General features: G+C 40.8%; 1 protein-coding gene across 1 annotated transcript in view; it reads right to left on the bottom strand.

Annotated features, from left to right (window-relative positions):
- Positions 1–4,459: 4,459 nt before the first annotated feature.
- Positions 4,460–20,659, bottom strand: part of VIPR2 (vasoactive intestinal peptide receptor 2) — a 65,224-nt gene continuing 49,024 nt past the window's right edge. The window contains exons 9-13 of the mRNA XM_063324431.1: positions 19,777–19,846; positions 14,345–14,436; positions 11,890–12,019; positions 11,762–11,803; positions 4,460–10,123 (exon numbers count right to left, since the gene is read on the bottom strand). Of these exons, the coding sequence (XP_063180501.1) occupies positions 9,950–10,123; positions 11,762–11,803; positions 11,890–12,019; positions 14,345–14,436; positions 19,777–19,846 (508 nt within the window). The 3' untranslated portion in view covers positions 4,460–9,949. The remainder of the gene's footprint in view (positions 10,124–11,761; positions 11,804–11,889; positions 12,020–14,344; positions 14,437–19,776; positions 19,847–20,659) is intronic.

Genomic DNA, 20,659 nt, shown 5'->3' on the forward strand with positions numbered 1-20,659 from the left:
TGGTTTCTAGCCTCTGGGCTCAAGCATTTCTCTGTGTTTCCCCACGCTGCTTTGCTGCACACCAAGAGATTTCCTTGCTGTTGCTGATCACTGGAAGATGTTTCTTCCCCTTCCCCAGCCCTTAAGATAGCGGTTTCCAGGCTGCTTACGCAGATGAAAACACTGTGAAGTAGCAATGCTTTTTTCAGGATTTCCACTCCCAGAGGAATGGAAAGCTTCATCACACGTCAAGTTTCTCAGACTCTACTGTTTCATAAACCTTACAGATTTGCAAGAACAGATAAAATTGCAAAATATCAGTAGCCTGTATTTAATAATAAAAGCCTTCCTTGGTTGCTTTCATCCCGATTTCAACTAAGGCAGAATTAGCCTATGATGTTAAGATGAAGTTTTAAGATTGCCCAAAGCAGCAACTTCTTCTCGCTTTCTCCAGCTTTTCTCCCTCTTTATGGAGAGGACCCAAAAGCCAGAATTTTCATGTGGTCACGCAAGCTGGAAAGCCTTGTTGTGCCCATTTGTCTCTTATAAAAATTTGCCTCTTTTTTTCTTGCTGTTGCAAGGGAACACCTTATGATACCTCTTTTTCAAATATGGAAAATTTTCTTCTTGAAATTTTGCAATGTTGCCCATTTTATACTTTTATTTACATATTTCTGTCATGTGCTTTTGAAAATGCTCTAATAAAACCTTTTGCATCATTATACGAATACTTTTCAAAGCACATAGGTTTTTTGCCAGATTCAAAGCTGTTTTCTCGCTGGGAGGCTGCAAAAAGATCTAAAGATGATAACACAGGTGGTGAAACTGGAACAAAGCTACCTAATTTGACTAATATCCCTTTCCCTAATACATAGTGTTAGGACCCCATTCCATTCATATCCAACTCCATTCATGAATAAATCATGGACATATTGGCAGTATTTGTGGGTTTCAGCTCGCAGTATTTATTTCTGAGGGTGACATCCAGAATTTAAATAATGCAGCACACCCCATGTATTGCCAGCTCTGAGTGATTTCGTAAAAGGAGCAGCTCACTTCTGTAGGGAGCTGGAAAGGGCAATTGAACTGGTTTTGTTGGAAAGAAGCAAGGCTGTGATCAGGCAGTCAATTAAGCAATCAAGCTGTTTTGTTTATGATACTGCAGGGGCTGTCAATTCACATTATTTGTTAGGTTAGTTTCACCGGAGTGGAGCTGGGAGCTAAGGGTTGGTTTCTGTCTCCCTCCTGGAAACCAGCAGCAGATAGCTGGTGCAGAGCAATCTTCATTGGAGCTCCTGGTCCAGCAGGCAAGGGAAGGGAACCACAGTATTTTAGCACAGACACAAGGTGTGCTGCTACTCAATCTGACTTTCTCTCTCTGACCTGGAGTACTGTGCCCAGCTTTGGAGTCCTCAGCACTGGAAGGACATGGACCTGTTGGAATGGGTCCAGCAGAGGGCCATGAAGATGATCAGAGGGATGGAGCACCTCTCCTATGAGGACAGGCTGAGAGAGTTGGGGTTGTTCAGCCTGGAGAAGAGAAGGCTCCAGGGAGACCTTATAGCAGCTTTCCAGTACCTAAAGGGGGCCTACAGGAGAGATGGGGAGGGACTCTTCATCAGGGAGTGGAGCGATAGGATGAGGGGGGGTGGTTTTAAACTGAAAGAGGGGAAATTTAGATTGGATATTGGGAAGAAATTCTTTACTGTGAGGGTGGTGAGACACTGGCACAGGTTGCCCAGAGAAGCTGTGGATGCCCCATCACTGAAAGTGTCCAAGGCCAGGCTGGATGGGGCTTTGAGCAGCCTGGTCTAGTGGGAGGTGTCCCTGCCCATGGCAGGGGGTTGGAACTAGATGATCTTTAAGGTCCTTTCTGACCCAAACCATTCAATGATTCTATGATTCTATTATTTGGAACTTTGTGTTAACTCCATAGCATTGTGCAGCCCAAGGAATTGCCTTTGCCAGCTGGAACGACCTCTGTGCTGCCGCAGGGTCCCCACTGCACCATCCTCCCCAGGCCCCGCTGGCAGCGCAGTGCCGCAGGGAACCCACGCACGGGCCCAGGCTTTGCTGCTTTTCCTCAACACGGGCTCGCAGGCCTCTCACCCGGTTCCTCCTCGTGGTCTGTGTCAGTCTCCTTTTAGACTGTCACTCTGTCACCTAAGGGCCGGCCTCTGCCCAGCTACAAGCAAACAGAACCGGAGCTGGGAGCTAGATTGGGATTTGGTTTGTGCGTTGCCAGGGGAAAACAAGACGTCCTATGAAAGCAACCTCGTCCTACAGCCCACACCCAAATTTACACGCACACATACAGAAACACACACAGAGAGTTTGCAATACCTGTTCTTCTGCTGTCTGCTGTAGTTCTCTGGTTCAGCTCTCCCACAGTGAGGAGGGGAGGGGATGGCAGCCAGTCTTTCTGACTGTTCCATTCACGGAATCACGGAATCAGGGAATCTTCAGAGTTGGAAGGGACCTCTAGAGATCATCTAGTCCAACTCCCCTGCTAGAGCAGGATTACCTAAAGCACATCCCTCAGGACTGCATCCAGGCGGGTCTTGAAAATCTCCAGAGAAGGGGACTCCACACCCTCCCTGGGCAGCCTGTTCCAGTGCTCTGTCACCCTCACTGTAAAGAAGTTTTTCCGTGTATTTGAACGGAACTTCCTATGTTCTAGCTTGTGCCCATTGCCCCTCGTCCTGTCACTGGGAACCATTGAAAAGAGCCTGGCTCCGTCCTCCTTAAACCCACCCTTTAGATACTTGTAAACATTAATCAGGTCCCCCCTCAACCTTCTCTTCTCCAGGCTAAAGAGTCCCAGCTCTCTCAGCCTTTCCTCATAAGGGAGGTGCTCCAGTCCCATAATCATCTTGGTTGCCCTTCGCTGGACTCGCTCCAGTAGTTCCCTGTCCCTCTTGAACTGGGGAGCCCAAAACTGGACACAGTACTCCAGTTGTGGCCTCACCAGTGCAGAGTAGAGGGGGAGAATGACCTCCCTCGACCTACTGGCCACAGTCTTCCCTATGCAGCCCAGGATGCCATTGGCCTTCTTGGCGACAAGGGCACACTGCTGGCTCATGGATAATTTGCTGTCTACCAGGACCCCCAGGTCCTTCTCCTCAGAGCTGCTTCCCAGCATGTCCGCCCCTAACATATACTGGTGTTTGGCATTCTTCCTTCCCAGGTGCAGGACCCTACACTTGCTTTTGTTGAACCTCATTAGGTTCTTCTCTGCCCAGCTCTCCAGCCTGTCCAGGTCACGCTGGATGGCAGCACGGCCCTCTGGAGTGTCGGCCACCCCTCCCAGCTTGGTATCATCAGCAAACTTGCTGAGGATACACTCTGTCCCCTCATCTAGGTCATTCCCCCAGGCGCTCATCTCCTGTACCTTTTCGGACGTCCCAGTTAGAAGGTCCTTGGTGCAATCAGAGGAAAACGGGAGCTTTGTGCTCTATTCAAGCATCCCTGCAGGCCAGTGGTTACTGGGACAGAGCTAAGGAAAGACTCCTGTAGGTGATGCTGCCAGGCATAGCCATGCAGAAGTTACAAGAGAAGTGTTCGCTTCTTTAAGCCGCTCCCTTGCTCTCTCCCCTCCCCAGTACGCTGACTTTTGCTTGGACATCCATTTCTCCAGCTGCAGCAGTCTGTCAGCACTGATAGCACTAAAATTATCCAGAATTTTTTGAAGGGATTGACTTTTTGCATTTGGCAGGACTCAGACTTGCCTCGGAAACCTGCAGGTGCTGCTGCCAGCACTGATGGGACTGGGCCCAGTTGCCAGCCCCCCTGCTCACCTGCACCATGGCTCTCCTGCACCTTCAGGCCCCTCAGCTCTATAGCAGCTCACCTGCAGACGTCGAGGTGATCTGGCTGTGGAGCCACCCAATTAGCAATGGGATAGAGAGGACGTGACTGTGGGCGAGGACACTGAAGTGCTCTGCAGTCATGTGAATGTGAAAGGGTTGAGGCTCATACGCAGCTCATAGAGGCACATACATAGGGAGGGAGAGGATGAGAGCTCAGGGCTCCCAAAGGGGCAGAAGACCCCTCCTGGTGCCATAGCTTCTGTGGAAACAAGAGACAAAGACAGAAAGGGACACATTCCCTGGTCGGTGAGGGACAGCAAAACGCTTTGTCCCTGCTGGGTGCCGCTGCCAGGGGACGTACGCTGCCCCACGAGGTGCCACCTCCTGCTCCACGCGCTCAGCTCCCTCGCTGGCCCCAGCAGCAGCGCACCACTGCCCGTCTCGCCCGGCTGGGTCTCTTCCTTGTGCCCGTTCCCATGGCAGGGGCAGCCTCGGCCTTTCGTCTTCCATGCAATGCAATTCCATTTTAATTACACTGCTGAGGAACCCTGCGCTGCCAAGGCAGGACCATTTTCAGTTTTGAAAATATGGTTTTTGAGAGCATCTCATCAGTCACATAAATAAAAGAAATTCTGTGCAAAACCTTTAAAATTTTTATTCTCTGATTCCTCTTCAGTCCATTATGGTGTTATTAACTACTATTATCACTAATAGCATAAAGATGTAAACACTTATTTGTTCACAGCTTTATATATAACATATCTCAGAGAAGGCTGTTAGGTAGGTGACATTAAAAACTGAAAACAGGAAAGAACAAAAGAGCAAAACCAGAAGAACCATAAAGTGAATTACAGTATGAAAAGGAAATCTATTTACGCACATTAATCTATACAACATCATAATCTGTACATTTTGTAAAAAATAATCACATTCATTTACATCATCTTTAATTTTTACCATACTTGACAGATAAAAAGGTACTGATAAAGATGACAAAAGAAAATTTCAAGCCAATACTCATCCTTACGTGCCAGGAAAAAAGAAAAGCTGCAGGTTATCATAAACTTACTACAGTGCTTTGGGAAATAAAGGGGGTTGGGGCACTTCAGCCACTGCTTTAGCTGACAATGGAAATGTTACTGACTTTGATATAACTACATACTGTTATCATGGGCAGAACCAGTTTTAACACAGAGTGGTTAAACCATATCCAGGAATGTTCCTTTTAAGTGTTATCCTGATGTACTCCCGTAACATACGTGTTAGAACACATCACTATTATTTTAATATTGTTTTTTTCATCAGCAGAATAGCACTGCATACTAACTTCTGCTATTTGGTTATGTCAGGGTAGTACTGACAGCCCACAGCTTACATAGGCACTCATGGTCATGTGAAGGTACTTTTGTTAGTGGAAGTATTTCCTGTGCACAGACTGTAATTGCTCAGACAATAACCCCTATATAAATAGCAGCTTTCTCTGCAGGTTACTTGCCGGTTCTTCCTTCTTATAAGACATACTTAATGCTTGATTTCTCTTTAGAGGTGTCTGAAAAAATTCTGTATAAAGTGAATTTGGACTTTATTCACAATCACTCTGAATGAAATGGACAAATTCACAGTCAACGGGAGACAAATAATGCAAATGACTCATCATAGTCCTTACAGATGGAGTGTGAGACGTGTGCACCTGGTAATGTGCTTGTTCGTAAAGCTGGCGACTTATTTCATAAAGCCGTCCCAGATGGATTCTCTGGTTTGCTGAGGGTCTGTACTGTTGCTTTCCTCTTCATCACGTTAAAGGCAGAGGGGAATGCATCAGGACATGAAGTAGATGCTACAGAGTGCGGCAGGCTGCCTCCAGCTTGACTGTAGGTGGCTTTTTGTAATGCTTTTTGCCACCAATTAGTTATTGTCACTACAGTACAGCTCCAAGGTATGCATAAACCGGGTAGTTCCTCAGCTGGGTACCTGCAGCATCCATCACCATGCCGGTCACCTGCAATCTGCTGGGCTCTTGTGCACTCCTGCATGGAGCATGCACTTAAATCCATGCCAAATTCTTAAAACTTCATGAAAGCTAGCACTACTTTCGATGGCTAAAGGGACACTCTCCATATTCCCAAGGTTATTTTGCAAAGCTCATTAATGCACCTGACCCATGTTTTAAAAAGGCCAACATATTAAGTAAAGGTACTAGCTTATGTGGCAAAAATCATGCCAGCAATAATCTCATTGCACGTCACTTGCCGGTTCCTGGTCAGTTAAAATGACTACGTAAAGTCAAAAGATTTCAAAGGCATGACCAGGTGAGCTGCAAGTGGGAGTGAGAAATGGTCAATGGTGCCGTCACTCCTGAAGGGGATACCGAAATACTTCCTTTGCTTCTCTTGGCCAAAGCTATTATGATTGGAACAGGGCACAGAAGAGAATGCGGAAATATGTGAGAAAATGCCTCGCTGTCAGAATTTGAAATATTTGACATGTTTAGTTTCTCAGAGAGGAAATCAAGACATGACTTAGAGTGATTTTCAAGAGACTTCACATAAAGAAAACTTCTGGTAGTCTAAAGCGTATGATCCCTCTACAAAAGAGAAAAAGCCAAACACTTAACCCAAAACAAGAAACAACTGTTGAAAGCTGAAGCCAGGCAAATCAAAGCAGGACATAAGGCTATTGGCTTTACCAAGGAAGGCAGTCAACCGCAGGGACACCCTACCAAATGAACTGATGGATCCTCCATTGCCTGAACTTTTGAATCATCCTGCACATTTTTTTGGAGGATCACTTTGACCAAACCAAGTTACTTGGCTTAAAAAGGAGCATCTGGGTAATATTAGCCAGATAACTGAATGGCCTCTTCTGGAGATGTTCATCTTACCTAATTTTAGATGTAGCATGAGAAATCTAAGTACCCTGGGCTCATTTTATAGTAAGCATAGAGAAAACGGTGATTCAGGTAACCCACCTTAGATGCCCAGCTGAACCTGGGATGCATCGTCTTCAACTAGTGCCTATTTCTCTATGATGACTTTGGAAGGCACTTAAAAAGAGTCTTTAGCTCAGAGACAGACATCCAGCTTTTAGATATGGAGACAAGGGCAGATGAATTTCACCCGAGTCTATCGAGCACCTAGCTGAAATCGACTCTGCAGAGGAAAACTGCAGTCAACGCTCGCTATATATTTAGATTTTGATCATGGTTAGCAATTGGAGAGTAATCTGTCGCTCTGTCCCTCAGGCATCATCAGCAGGTAATGCTGGTAAAAATCACTCAGAATGAACGGTGCCGCCCTGGCAGCTCCAAAGAAAATAAAATACAACAATTAACCACATTATGAGAATGAATTGTATTACCGTTCTTGTTCAGTAACTTTACATGATGTGCTACTGGCTTTTCGGAGGGGCCTTTACTGATGTTAAAATGCTTGCACAAAGCCTTATGAAGTTAAACTGCCTCACAGAAAACATATTTTCTGTACTTAGATTCTATGATTTTTAACAGAGGGGTGAGGTTCTACAAAGTACTGCACTTTTCACTGGTTCGTAAGGAAAATATATGCAGCACCTCCCTCCCTTGCGTGCCATTCTTTGCATGCCTGCACAGTCCTTTACAAACTTAGCGACACCATCCGTGTTCTCCCCCTGGTGCAACTTCATGGTCTCAGCCGGCATTACTCCCTACAGGAGAAGGAGAATCAAGTTCAAATGCATCTGTGCCCTGCTACAGGAAACTATGTTGTTTCATTGCAACTTAAAATGTATTTTCTTATTTAGGCTTTTCTGTCTTATAATCGAGAAATCATTAAAATGCAAATTTTCTCCATGCTCACTTAATTAGAACAAAGACAGTTTTCTCTAGGATACAGTGAATTATAAACACGTATAATTGGTGATGCACCATGCAGAACAGACCGATGGAACTGATTGCTTGGAATCTCTATTTCTATACGATCACTCTGTCTGTGTGCCAACTCACTCAACAAACCTCCTTTGAACAGAAAGATGAGTACGGTTCAATGCTTCTCAAGGGTGTCTTTCTACCCTAGAAACGTTGGGAAAAAAGTACATCCTGCATGTCACATCTCAGGGAGCCGAGCAGTCCCAATGCCACTTCAGACAAAGAAGCCTGAAGTGCACAGACCCATTTAATTTAGGTATAGGAGCAGCCCCCAAAGCTCCAATCTATCTTCATATATTTTCAGTTAAGAGTTTGTTGATAAGGTTGTTCAGACACCCAGGAAAAAATACTAAAGTTTAGCAGTGGTTTCTGAGTCTAAAGCCTTTTGGGAATATGTTTAGTTTAAGTAGGGGCATATCTTTAGACCCCGTGGGACTGTCACTGGGCAGCCTGCTTTGCTCCAGATTCTCACAGCTACTTCACCAAGCGACAGCAGAGAACACTCTGAGCGACTGGAGGTGATAATAGCGTCTTTAACCAAATCTGGCAAAGTAAAAAATCATCACGTGATTATTGCTTAACTCAAATGATACCTAATATGTAAAGGCTGGTGTCATGTAACATTCAGAGTTACCTGTTCTGCCTGACTCCTGTGAACCACGGAGCCTTTTCTGTCTTTGGTCTGACATAACTTTGTCTCACTCCAGGGTAATTCCATTAAAATAAATTGTGTTCGACTGATAAACAGCTAAATTAAATCAGACTGAGAGGCGTATGGACACCTTGACAGCTGCCAATACTGCCAGTAGTGGCGATGTTTGCCAGAGCGCACGTGTACGCCTGCCAGCACGTGCCCTTGCTGCTGTTCTTCCCTTCGCCTGGCAATATTATGGACCTTGGATCCTGCTAGCTCCATACATCCGTGATCTGAAATATCAGGGCAATTGCTGTTACGGTTCAGAGGTACTCATGCAAATGTATATTATTCCCACTTGCTATTTAGAGTGGACATGGTTAAACATGACATGAGAAGTAAACATCACTGGGTTTATTTCTTTTAAAGAGTGCAAATGTTCTGTGTATGTTTATAAGAATCTGTCAGTTCTCTGCCTTTTTTTTTACAAAGTGGCTACATAGGAGGCTTGGTGTTGTTTAGAATTCCTTCTATTTATGCCTTTTATGGTAATTTTTAAGGATTCTGTCTAATTTTTTTTGCTGGAGTCATGGTCAGGACTAAATTTTGAATCAGCTCAGATTGATACAGAATAGAATTAAGCTAAAAGACTTCACATCATCCCTTAAATGGGAGTTGTAACTTTATTGCAATATTCCTTGTTTTAGCTGCCAAGTATGTAGTTCTAGAGACATATTTCAGTGAAAATATTACATAAAAATTATATTTTCAATGGGTAACAGGCTATCCAAGGCTGTTAATCCTATGCCAGACTGCTCTAGCAATAAAGCACCTCTTCAGAAAGTTGTTTAATAAAAAATCAACAAATATCTCTGATTTTAAACAGAAGAAACTGGTGATTGCAATAGCACTATTGGAAAATGATGATGTTTTCATCAAAACTATTACAGTAACCTTTTCTGTACGGACTGCAAAGGTAGCCCTACTTTCTCAACCTAAACATAAACCCAGGCACTTTTGAAAGGAAAAACAGAATTGGAATTAAACTCCGTAGAAAGAAATCTCTGAAATGTATACAATTAGCCAAGAAGTATTACCTTTTTCCCCCTCTGTATAATGTTAATGATTTCCTGGATTAGCACACTAAACTCCCAGCGTGGTTCATTATAGTCTTACATTTCTTTATTTTGTTTTCCATAATTAGGAAAGAATTTCCTAATCCTCAAGGAAATAAATGTTTCCTTAAGTATAAATAAAGTGTAAGAAACTTTTTTGCTTTCCGTCTTAACTTTTCAACATGTACCAAAACAGGATACCATACATCTATCTTGTAGACATGTTGGAGGGTGAAGGGACCATTATAGCAAATGAGTTTTTGAATAGTTACGGCTGGTAAACTGCAAGAGAACATCAGAATTAATAGGAATACCATTTACAAAAAAACCAGAAATCATCCACGAGGCAGGTGTCTGTTATTAACTGGTTGGCTGCACAAACCAATTTCCCAAATACCAACATGTAGAAAAGCAAAGCACTAAACTGTACATTTTATAAAATATCACGTCAAGCTGTATAATGAATGATATATATCCCACAGTTTTTCATGTTTTGGGGAATGTATCTGATTTATGTCATGGTGGTCTCTGTCTGCACAAATGACTGAGCCCTTGAATTCCGGTGGAGGTGAGAAACGCTTTCTGATCCATTTTGAGAAATCGAAGAGCTGTGGAGTCTGTAATCTCTGCCTGCTGTCTGCTTCCAGCACAAACTCCGCCATTTTCTTTTCAGTTCCCCTTGTACCTGTGTTAAAAAGAAAATGCACAAGATGAGCTGAAAATGTTATTTTACTTGAGGAAGTTTTCCATGCTTATTGGCTGTCAAATGGGGACCTCTAGGAATGGTTTGGGTTCGTAGGGACATTTAAAGATCATGTAGTCCAACCCCTGGCCATGGGCAGGGACACCTTTCACATTGCTCAAAGCCCCGTCCAACCTGATTTTGAACACTTCCAGTGATGGAGCATCTGCAGCTTCACTGGGCAACCTGTTCCAGTGTCTCACCACCCTCATAGAAAAAACACCTTCCTTACACACAATCTAATTCTACCCTATTTCAGTTTAAAACTGTTACCCCTTGTGCTGTCACTACAGGCCCTGCTGAAAAGTCTTTCTCCATCTTCCTTATAATCCCCCCTTTTTATACTGAAAGGCCACAATAAGGTCTCCCAAAAACCTTCTCTTCTTTAGGCTGAACAAACCCAACTTTCTCAGCCTCTCTGCACAGGAGAGTATTCCAACCTTCTGATAATTTCTGTGGCCCTCCTTTGGACTCACTCTAACAGGTCCATGTCATTCTTGTACTGAGGACAATCACCTCTCTTGACCTGCTGGCCGTACTTTTTCTCATGAAGGATATGACTGACTTTCTCAGCTGCAAGCACACATTGATGGTTTACGGCCGATTTTTCATCCCCTAGTATCCCCAAGTGCACCTCTGCCGGACTGTTCACAATCCATTCATCCCCCAGTTTGTACTGATATTGGGGGATGCCCTGACCCACATGCAGGACCTTGCACTTGGCCTTTTTGAACTTCATGAGGTTCGCATGGGCCCACACCACAAGCTGGCATGGCATCCCTTCTCTCTGGAGTATCAAATCAGTTTTTACAAAGATTAAAAAAACTGAGGCGAAGACTGTGTCTACACTGTCTGTGAGCAGATGCCCCAAGGCCACTTTCAAAATCAGTTTGTATCACTTGTGCTGCAACATTAGCTTTTGGTATCCAGCTATTAATCACACGTACTTAAAACATAGAATCAAATGATTAGCCCAAAATCAGGCATCTCATGAATACCGAAGACCAGAATAGCACTCAGGAGACCTGAATATCAATTCCCTCTGCAAGCAGGTGTCTTCTTCAGACAGATTCCTCCTGTCAGACTCTGCATGTTGTTTAATATATATTCTACCTTAAAAAGCGGTTGACATCAAAAGGAATTCCTTGCATCTTCCTCAGTTGAGGTTAGGAAAACTGCTACACGCTGAGCACTTCTGAAAATCTGCTGCTGTTCTGGGGGGTTAGACTCTGTCAGAAGATTACCCCTAAATACTTACTAAATGGTATTTCAAGTTTTGGATAAATTTTTAGACTTGTTGCACCTGACTTGCACGATCTACATTGCTTGTAACAGAGCTAGAATTAGATCACGTTGAATAATGGAAGACACACTTAACTAACACCTCAGTTTGCAAGGAATTAGATTTCAGACAACTCTTAACTCTTTACCCAAATACATTAATTTCTCCTGCTGCACAGAAACTGCCACATATATATTCTATAAATAGGAATGCAAACATCTTCTAAAACAGCTTCATGTATCAGAGTAGAATTATAGGGGCACTTATACATTTACGTTTACCATTAAGGTGCGACTTACTTCACTGTTCAAAAAACAATACAGGACTGCAACAATCAACCCCTGGAAAGAGACAATATTCCTTAATTAGTAGGCAGCGCCAACCTAGGTCAATAAAACTCTTTTTGAATAAAAAATTTAAAATTTACCTGAAAAGATCCCAAACACAACTCAAAGATTATTTTATAATTATTGGAACTCCGGTCAGGAAATAGAGCAAACACTGTGTAGTGAACTCCAAACAACGGAATGAGCAACAACGTGGATTTTGCAAGTCTCCTGGGTAAATAAAAGAGAAAAAGCTCGAGTTTAAGGATAATCTCTTGTTTTACTAAGATAAGAACCTGATGCAATGTCATTTACAAAAACCTCGTACAACTTCAGATTTATAAACAGTCTTAGTAAGAGTCATTTATTGCAAATTGTTTTCCTTTCAGGCTTTCTATGAGATTAGCCACATAGTAACCTCATAAATCAATGTATGCAATTCCATGTTATGCTTCATCTTGCTGATCTTGCACTCTTCCAAAAGCTGGCAAAACGCTTCAGGGCCTCGCTAAACCAAAAGACCCTTTTTCAGTTGCCCTCTGGACACCAGCAGGGTGTAGGACCTGCCCTCCGCTGTGTATCTTTGACACAAATCCAGTTCCCAGCCTGGTTTCATGGCACATTTTTTTGGGGTGGGGTTTTACTGCATTATTCCACAGGACCACATTCAACAAAGGGTCACGAGCTGCCATCAGATCTCTCAAGGTAGTTTTTACCTGGCACAAAGGGTTCAGAATGGAAAGGAATAATGCCTTCCTGCAAAGGCATACTGACAGATCGTTTTGTATGGAAGGTAAAATCTCTCTCTTGAACTTAATTGATGTTATTTTCCTTTAAATGTAGAACTGTATGGTTAGGCTGTTCATTGCACATAAGAGAATAATCCTAACTGTGTGGTTTTCATGAGCAATTTCAGACTTACCCCCAAATACTAAAATCTCATAACTATACCAATGGTATTAGGCATATACCATCAACTAAATTTTAATGTCATCAATTACATAATACAGATTAGCACAAGACACTACTGAAGTTAAGGAAGGAGAACTTTAAATTACTAAGCACAGCAGCTCTGACAAACTGCCTGTGAAACCATTGAAATGATGAATTGCTAATTACCCTTTATCTTTCACTTATTTCACTCTAATAACATCAGTTTTTTATTTACATTATACAGGACCAGTCATGCATGATTATGAAGGTCTGATATCAGATAAAATTCAAGAAGTTGTAACCTTGAGTCCCATAATTCATCACTGTCTTGATGAATATAACTTGATTCAACAATGAAAGGATGCTGTTGTGAATTCACCTATTTTAACGGAAAAGTCAAGGTATTTCAAGCAGTTTTATTTTTTCTGTGTCAGTCTTCGCGGCCTTCCTTTGTTCATAATGTCCCAGAGGCTGCATCTGTTTACGTGGAAATAATCAGTTCTGACAGCAAAGTTTCTCAAGAATAGTAAAACATTCACATCTAAAGGTGATACCAGTAAGCAGGACAAATAGGATTTCCTTGGCAGAAGAAATTCATTTAGAACTGGAGGAGATGATGATGGCAGCAAATTTCCTGGTTTCCCAAGGGAGACGGAAAACTGATTTTATTTCAACTCAACCTTACCCACTACAAAAGAAAAATGAGCAACAAAAAAGATGGCACCGGGTACAAGCACGTGGGACAGAGGAAGGGAAGAAAAATGGTGACTTGCATGAGTAGTATTCATTTTACATTCATATTTCACTTTCATTTCATTCATGTTTTAACAATTTTTGTCTAGCTGATGTTACTTCTGATCTAAGTGACTGATTGTCACTTAGATTTTAGTGAAAGAAAGGGATAGACAAAATAGCCTTATTCTTCTCTGTATTTTAGAAATGCATGCATTTAGCGATGTATTTAAATTTCCCCCCAACATTCCTTGATTCTAAAGCTGTGGAAACAATGGACGTCAGGATTTGATGTTCGAACCAAAACACAAAAAAAGAAAGTCTAAACAGAAATTAAGTTGATCTAAATCAGAAATATTTGTTTTCCTCTAGAAAAATAAACATGCTATTTTAAATCAACATAAAACATTGTATTTCATTTTTTACTTGTTGAGAACAACATAACTTCTTTACATCTCTTAAAATATATGTAAATATTATATCAAAAAGTATTTTAGAAATGAAAAATAAAAAATTTAAGGAGGTTGAAGCAAAGTGTTTTGATCTTGAAACTTTTGTTATGCTGAAATTAAATATTGATACATTAAAAGAAAGACACTACATATTTTTTTTATCAACATATTCATTCATGGATTAAACTCAAATTCAAGAATAGCTTGTTGGTATTTATGAAAGTGCATATTTTCTATTTAATTTAGTGTTTGACAAAAAAAACAAACATTCGTCTCTATTTCGGCATAGTGATAAGATTTTCATTAAACCACACCTAAAAGTACTTCTGAATGAAATGTAATTACAGCATCACAGCAATTGTTGGTAGCAGGTTTCAGCAGAGGAAATCTTACAGAGATTATTTTAGTTCTGTATGTAATATCTAAAAATATGACTCACTTGTACTGTGACTGGTCATTTCCTCCAACATCTGGAGATCGTAACTTCTGCAGTAAGATTCTTATAATACTAATGAAAAGTATAAAATTCACCTGCAAAGAAACCATATATAATGGTGATTTCTGACTTCTCCCCTCAATACGCAGCACACGGAAATGCTTATCAAGTCAGACAAAACAACTCAGCAGTGGGTGTTGTGTACCTCCTGCCAGAACACATCAGGCCCTACACTGTCAAACTTATTGTCTGTTTTCTGCCTCTCTGGGTTTGTTATGTCCAGTGCACATCTGCATGGCCACCAGTTCTAGCTGGCTGGCAAAAGCCTTTGAAATCTCCAGTTGTTAGCAGTACCCTCCTTCCAAAATTTCAGCTGAAGACAGGTTTCCTAGCAGTATGGAACACTCGATGTGATTTGGCTCAATCAAGCATTGTCCCAAATTGTTGTAATGATTCATGACTGGAAGCCCAAAGGAAAATGTGAGTCCTATGCACAGTTTTGACCCTCTCTTACCTCTCACCTTGACTTTTAATATTTTCTGTCTGAATTGGGGGAAGAGAAGACTGTGGCACAGGTGATCTGTCCACTCCCATCAAGCACGGAAAGGGCCTCTCACAAGTATCTCTCTGACTGTGTATTGATGCAGACATAATCACTAAAGCAACTGAATCCTTGCAGTCTAACATTTTATTCTTGTAACAGCCCTCTGAGACAGAACAGTAGTATTACCTTATTCCACAGAAAGGAAATGGAGGCACTTGCATAAAAAAAGTTATGTCAGACCCTGATCAATCTAGAAAACTGAAGTATAAAACTCAGTAGATCCTAAAGCTCACACCCGTTATTTCTTCATCCTTGGCTTTTGGCACCTTGTGTTCACCAGCTGTTACGGTGCTGGATTGTTTGGTGCGGTCAAGAAAACTGCACTTTAAATATGGCATGCCTGTACTGAAGTGAGGGAACACTTTGAATCCACACCTTCACAGCAACAATGTCAGCTGAAAGCTACATCTAAAGCTACATAAACAGCTGCATCAAAAGCACACATTTTAGAAAAAATCAACCTAGAGAAAAAATTTCTATTACTGTGAAAATAAGAATTTGATTGTTTTTAACTAATGCCATCCGAAAGCCCAAAATCAGGAGGCTGGGTACCCAACCAGACAGCGCCCGCCTCACTGCTATAAACCTTCAGTCTCTGCCTTGGTCTGTAGCCATAACTCTTCTTTTTCCAGTCTTAACAATTTGGCTGCAGGCTTTTCAAGTTCAATGAATTTTCATGTCTTCTCTGAAATACCCAATCAGTACAATCAGTGATGTTTATAAACAAACAATGATCATAACAACTACCTGTCCCTCTGTATTTAATATTTTGTTTGAAATGACAAGTGACGGGAAGTGACAGGAACTGACAGTGATTAAATAAAAAATATGGAAAACTAAATCTAATATTTTTGAATAAAGAAGAATAAAAAATAAATGTTAGAAAATATAGGCCTTTACTGAAGTAAATATACATTTTACAAGCAGATGATGAATTTGAAGTTTTCCTTGATGCAAGTCTCTTATAAAAGTAACAGGCAGAAGCCAGTATTCTTGCTGGTTGTACCTACAGACTTACCACATCAGAGCGTACAGACCAAGGGATATACATTTAGTTTGCCATATGCACTGGAGGTAGTATTACTGAATAAGGAGAGAGCTTCCATTTTGTTGTGCATTTTTTAGTCACAAAATAGGAGAAGAAATCTTTATTCTATATTTGCAAAGGGATGGGCAGAATAACTCCTGTTTCTTCACAGACATCTGAGTTTCTACTGCAACAGAACAAACTGTCGTCCATTTGGTTTCTGAGGCACCAAATCATCTGCAAAACTGCACTCAGGTGACTCCTATTCTTGACTGATATTCACATATTACTTTTAAGTCTGTTTTCAAACATATCTCTTTCTGTCTGTAAACACAATCTTGGATTAATGAAAAACTTATATTCTTTGGAGTTTGTAAGAGTTCTTGGTATTAACGAGCTTGTAAATTCAACCAGCAGAAACTGCATATTAAGATCTAAACGTGGCAACTGCCGTTGACAAACTACAGTGGAGCAAATGAATTTCTGTTAGATTATTATTGAATTGATTATTTTTAAAAATCTTTTAAAGTATATATCAGATTTACAATAGTATGTTTCAATAAAATATGAAACAAGCAATGCCCTGGAATTTTACTTTTAGTATTGTTCCTTTTCAGTCCCATAAAATCTTTTCAGAATAATGACTTTAAATAGAATAGAATATGTATACTGTCGAATGAATATCTAATAACAGAGAAACTGCAAGAGAGTGATGACAAATGATGCCTCTTCAGGGGAGGAATGGCAAGATGCTGCTGATACCCTTTTCTGCTGGTTGACTTCTTCCAAAAGTAAGTTTTTGAGTCTAAACACATTGCCTGAGCGTGTATCATTTACGCTGTCTTCATGTTGCTTCTTTCTCGCTATTTAGTCCCTTACACTAGCTGCTATGTGAGGTAACTAAATAAACTTTGATTACTTTGATGTGACAGAAGTACTGTTTCCACCTGAACTCCACTCCTTCCCAAGTAAGAGCAGTTTATGCAAGTGGATGTATGGAGAAGGCAGCTATGGAGGCATTTGCCAAATGGAGAATATGGGTGGTACACCAAATTAACTGCTTGGAATAGTCATCCCCAATTAAACAACTCTGAAATGTGTACAGCATGAAGTGTGGAAGCCTGCCAAATAACTTTTCTCAAGCCAAAATTGGCAGAAGTAGATGCCAGAGAAGGTTTCTGACACACTGAATTAACTGAAGCCATTCCCACTTTGAGAAGTGACATCAGAACTTGCTCTCACAATACTATTTACTGTTGAATAGTAAACTTACAGAAAACACAATCTTCTAAGCAGCAAAAATGTTTGGAGATAACACAGAAATCAATGGAAGAGGATGAATATGGTATGAAGACTGAGTGGACTTCCTCACCAATCTAATGCAGTTAAACCATTGTTCCTTAAAACCTTTGCTTAATTTCCTCCTTTCAAAAGTATAGTCATATCACCCTCACAATCAGGCTCGATTCTATTCTTCTTTTCTTTACTCTTCTTCCTCCTTCTAAAGGTTTTAAATATCAGCCATACCCTGGGCTTTCCTTCATGCCATTACATAGGACAGCTGATGAGAGTTCTCAGCTCAGGTGTTCTGCTCTCCTTTATTTTTCTGAAATTCAGGTTCTTTCAGAGATTTCCTGTATTCACCCCATTGACTACTAACACAAATGTCCTTCCTACTACTGAAGCCATTTGTTACTGATGATCATTGTTGTATCCATTCTCTATAAGTTTTCCAGTTGTCCTACATTCTCGAGAACCGACTGAAGGCTCTGCGTGAGTATGATGGAAATACTTCTATTCTTCTATTGAGACTTCTACTGAGAAACATCATGACTCTCACAACACCTATCCAAGGAACGTGCAGTGATCTATTTTCATTGTCGAATGGCAGGCAGCACTGAACTCATTATTCGAAGATCTAAATCTTTGAATTTTATTTTTTCTAGAAGGTAACAGGAAATGTTGAGCTTATCACAGTGTATGCATATTGAAAATTATTTCCTCATTAAGGTAGTATTATTCAGACATGACACTTCATTAGCTACTCTTGCTCTACGAATGTACGCTCTACTTTCCACAGCAGTAAGTTTGCATAGCAGCCTAGTTGCCACAATGAATGCGCTGGTTGTAGGTCGATGCTCCAACAAGATATGTTACTGATCTAGCAGAAAAGGGTGAGTATCACTGCTTTTATAACTACCTGTACTTCTGAATTCTCCTTTCACAGCTTAACTTCCCAAATGCAAAATGTAGTTGAACAAACAGCTGAAGAATCATCTAATTGGAGAAGTAAGTGGCTTCAGACAGTGCACACTGCAGAATCGCGTGGCCATACTTAGTTGCTCTCATCCCTAAAACATGCTGTTTAAGAGAAGAAACATATCTGGAAGCAGACAGCAGATCCTAAACATATGCACCCACAAAGCCAAAAAAGGTCATTTGCAAAATGTTTCCCTATGTCTTACAATCCCTTTGTATCAAATCAGTAATAGAATGATTAAAAAAAAAAAGGAGAATGACTTTTCCTTTGCCTCAAACAGTGATTTCAATCCGCGCTTTATGATGTACTGGACTTTTGCTGACTGACTGGTACTCCATTTTCTTAACCTACAACTCATTTCCCAGTCTTTGCTAAGATCCAGCTGCGAATCAAGTCTGCCAATGAGCACTCGGGCAACTTCCGTTTCCAGGTCTAAGACTTCTTTGGAGAAGTACTGCTTTCTGGCACATAAAGTCTCAGCTGTCTACCAGATAGCTGTTTAAATTGAATATCCAGAGAACAGAACTTCATCTCTCCGTAAACACCAGGTGGTTTGTTTTGCTTTTATCTTGCAGCATATTTTCTTCACTCTGGACCATCCCTCATTCTCCAGTTCCTTTGAGGTTCACATATTCTCTTCATGCTGCAGTTCTGTTGCATGCCCATTTCTTCATATCATAAAATATCTTTTGTGTGAGTCCTTACCTTATGTCATTTCACACATATGCCTACTCTGCTTTCTCTTGAAACACTGCAGAATTCACTCTGATGATGATAGGAAGTTCTCTCAAAATGATTTTCAGCAGGCACAGATTGAAAGGCAAGCCCAAGTGTAAGTGCTGGGTTAATCTGGACTCTTGAAATATTGTGTAACCTAATAATGGCCTAATTTTTCTGACTAAAATGTTAAAAGTAAAGCAAGTGTATCTGAAACGTATAAATTTGCACTGTGACTGTTTTCGGAAATGGACATATAAGCATAGTAGACTATGCCCAAATTAATTACACAACCATCACAATGAACAGGAATTTTATTATGCTTCTCCAGTAATTCCAATGAGCTTGATACAGGGAAAGCCCCATGAAACACCCTCAAATGGTATTCTTTTGCAGGTACTTCATGTTCAATATCTGTTTCAGTAGGCTACCAATTAAAGAAAGATATACGCAGCCATATTTTTTTATGGCTGCAATAATATCAGATTCTCAATTGCAGGGCTAGCTATTTACAAGCAAAATCGAATCTGCAATTCATTGAAAAGTATAATTAGATTTTTGCTTCCCCCAGGCTCATAAACAGGAGAGACGTTAAAGAAAGAACAACATACAAATAAAAGCAACTGCTCATTTAATAGGAGGCAGATAAATTTTGGAGGCAACGAATTTTAATGGCCTTGGCATCTGTTTAACGTTTCTCCTACAGTGTAATTTCTTTTCATTAAAACAGAATTCTTGCCTATCTGTAACTAGCAGTAAAGAATAATGGTTATACGCACTGCACAATGCTGAACTGATCTATAATTCATGCTTCAAAGTTTACTTACTATAATAGAGATTAGAATTGGTATTCGTATAACCCACCAGGGACCACCATGCTCATTTGTATCCCAGCAACTATAAAAAAAAAAAAAGGAAAATGATGTTGACATGAATATCATCTGGCAAGCAAGACCTATGAGGAGAAGTATAATTCTTATATACAAGTCAAAGCACACTAAAATAATGCCTGTTCTAGCCTAGAATTTGGCATTCGATATTTTCTGCTTTTAATTTTATTTCCCTGGTTTTAATACACATCTTCAAATCAGCTAAAACATCAGGCACACTAGACTGTACCATTTGAAATCATGAAGGACATTGACCTTTAGGGAAACCAAGCTTATTTTCACTTTGTGTAAGGACACTTTTCCAATAAGCACTTAACATCAGCCTCTGGGTAGCAGGAAGATCTAAAGCCACTGACAGACACAACTGAAATGACATAATTTCCTTGTGGGATATTTAGGTTACAGAAGGCTGGAACTGGTTTAGGAAAATGTGACACTCAACCTGAAACTTTGTCTGAAAAACTGAAAGTTTAATTTTCACTGTAGGCACTTTTAGTACAAATACTCTGAGAATAAGCACTCTGAAAGATTAATCTTAAGCAAGGGCAGTACCCTTCAGAGTTCCTCTGTGACGATAAAGACAAAAAAGGAGTTAGTTTTCAGTTTACATGTTAGAAGTCTTGCAAAGAAAACTTAGAAATTATGTATGCAGGACGTGCTTCTCCAGTTTAATTAGAGAATCGTTTGAAAAATATTAGTCAGGTTGAAAAAAAAGTGTGCGAAAACTGTTTGTCCCACTAGCTAGGAATGCTCTCCCATTCCTTGGGACCAGCAACAGCAGCAAGTCTGATCTTCCTACAAAATAGTCCTCTCTGTTCCC

Source organism: Chroicocephalus ridibundus, chromosome 2, assembly GCF_963924245.1.
Source record: "Chroicocephalus ridibundus chromosome 2, bChrRid1.1, whole genome shotgun sequence".
Lineage (NCBI taxonomy): Eukaryota > Metazoa > Chordata > Aves > Charadriiformes > Laridae > Chroicocephalus > Chroicocephalus ridibundus.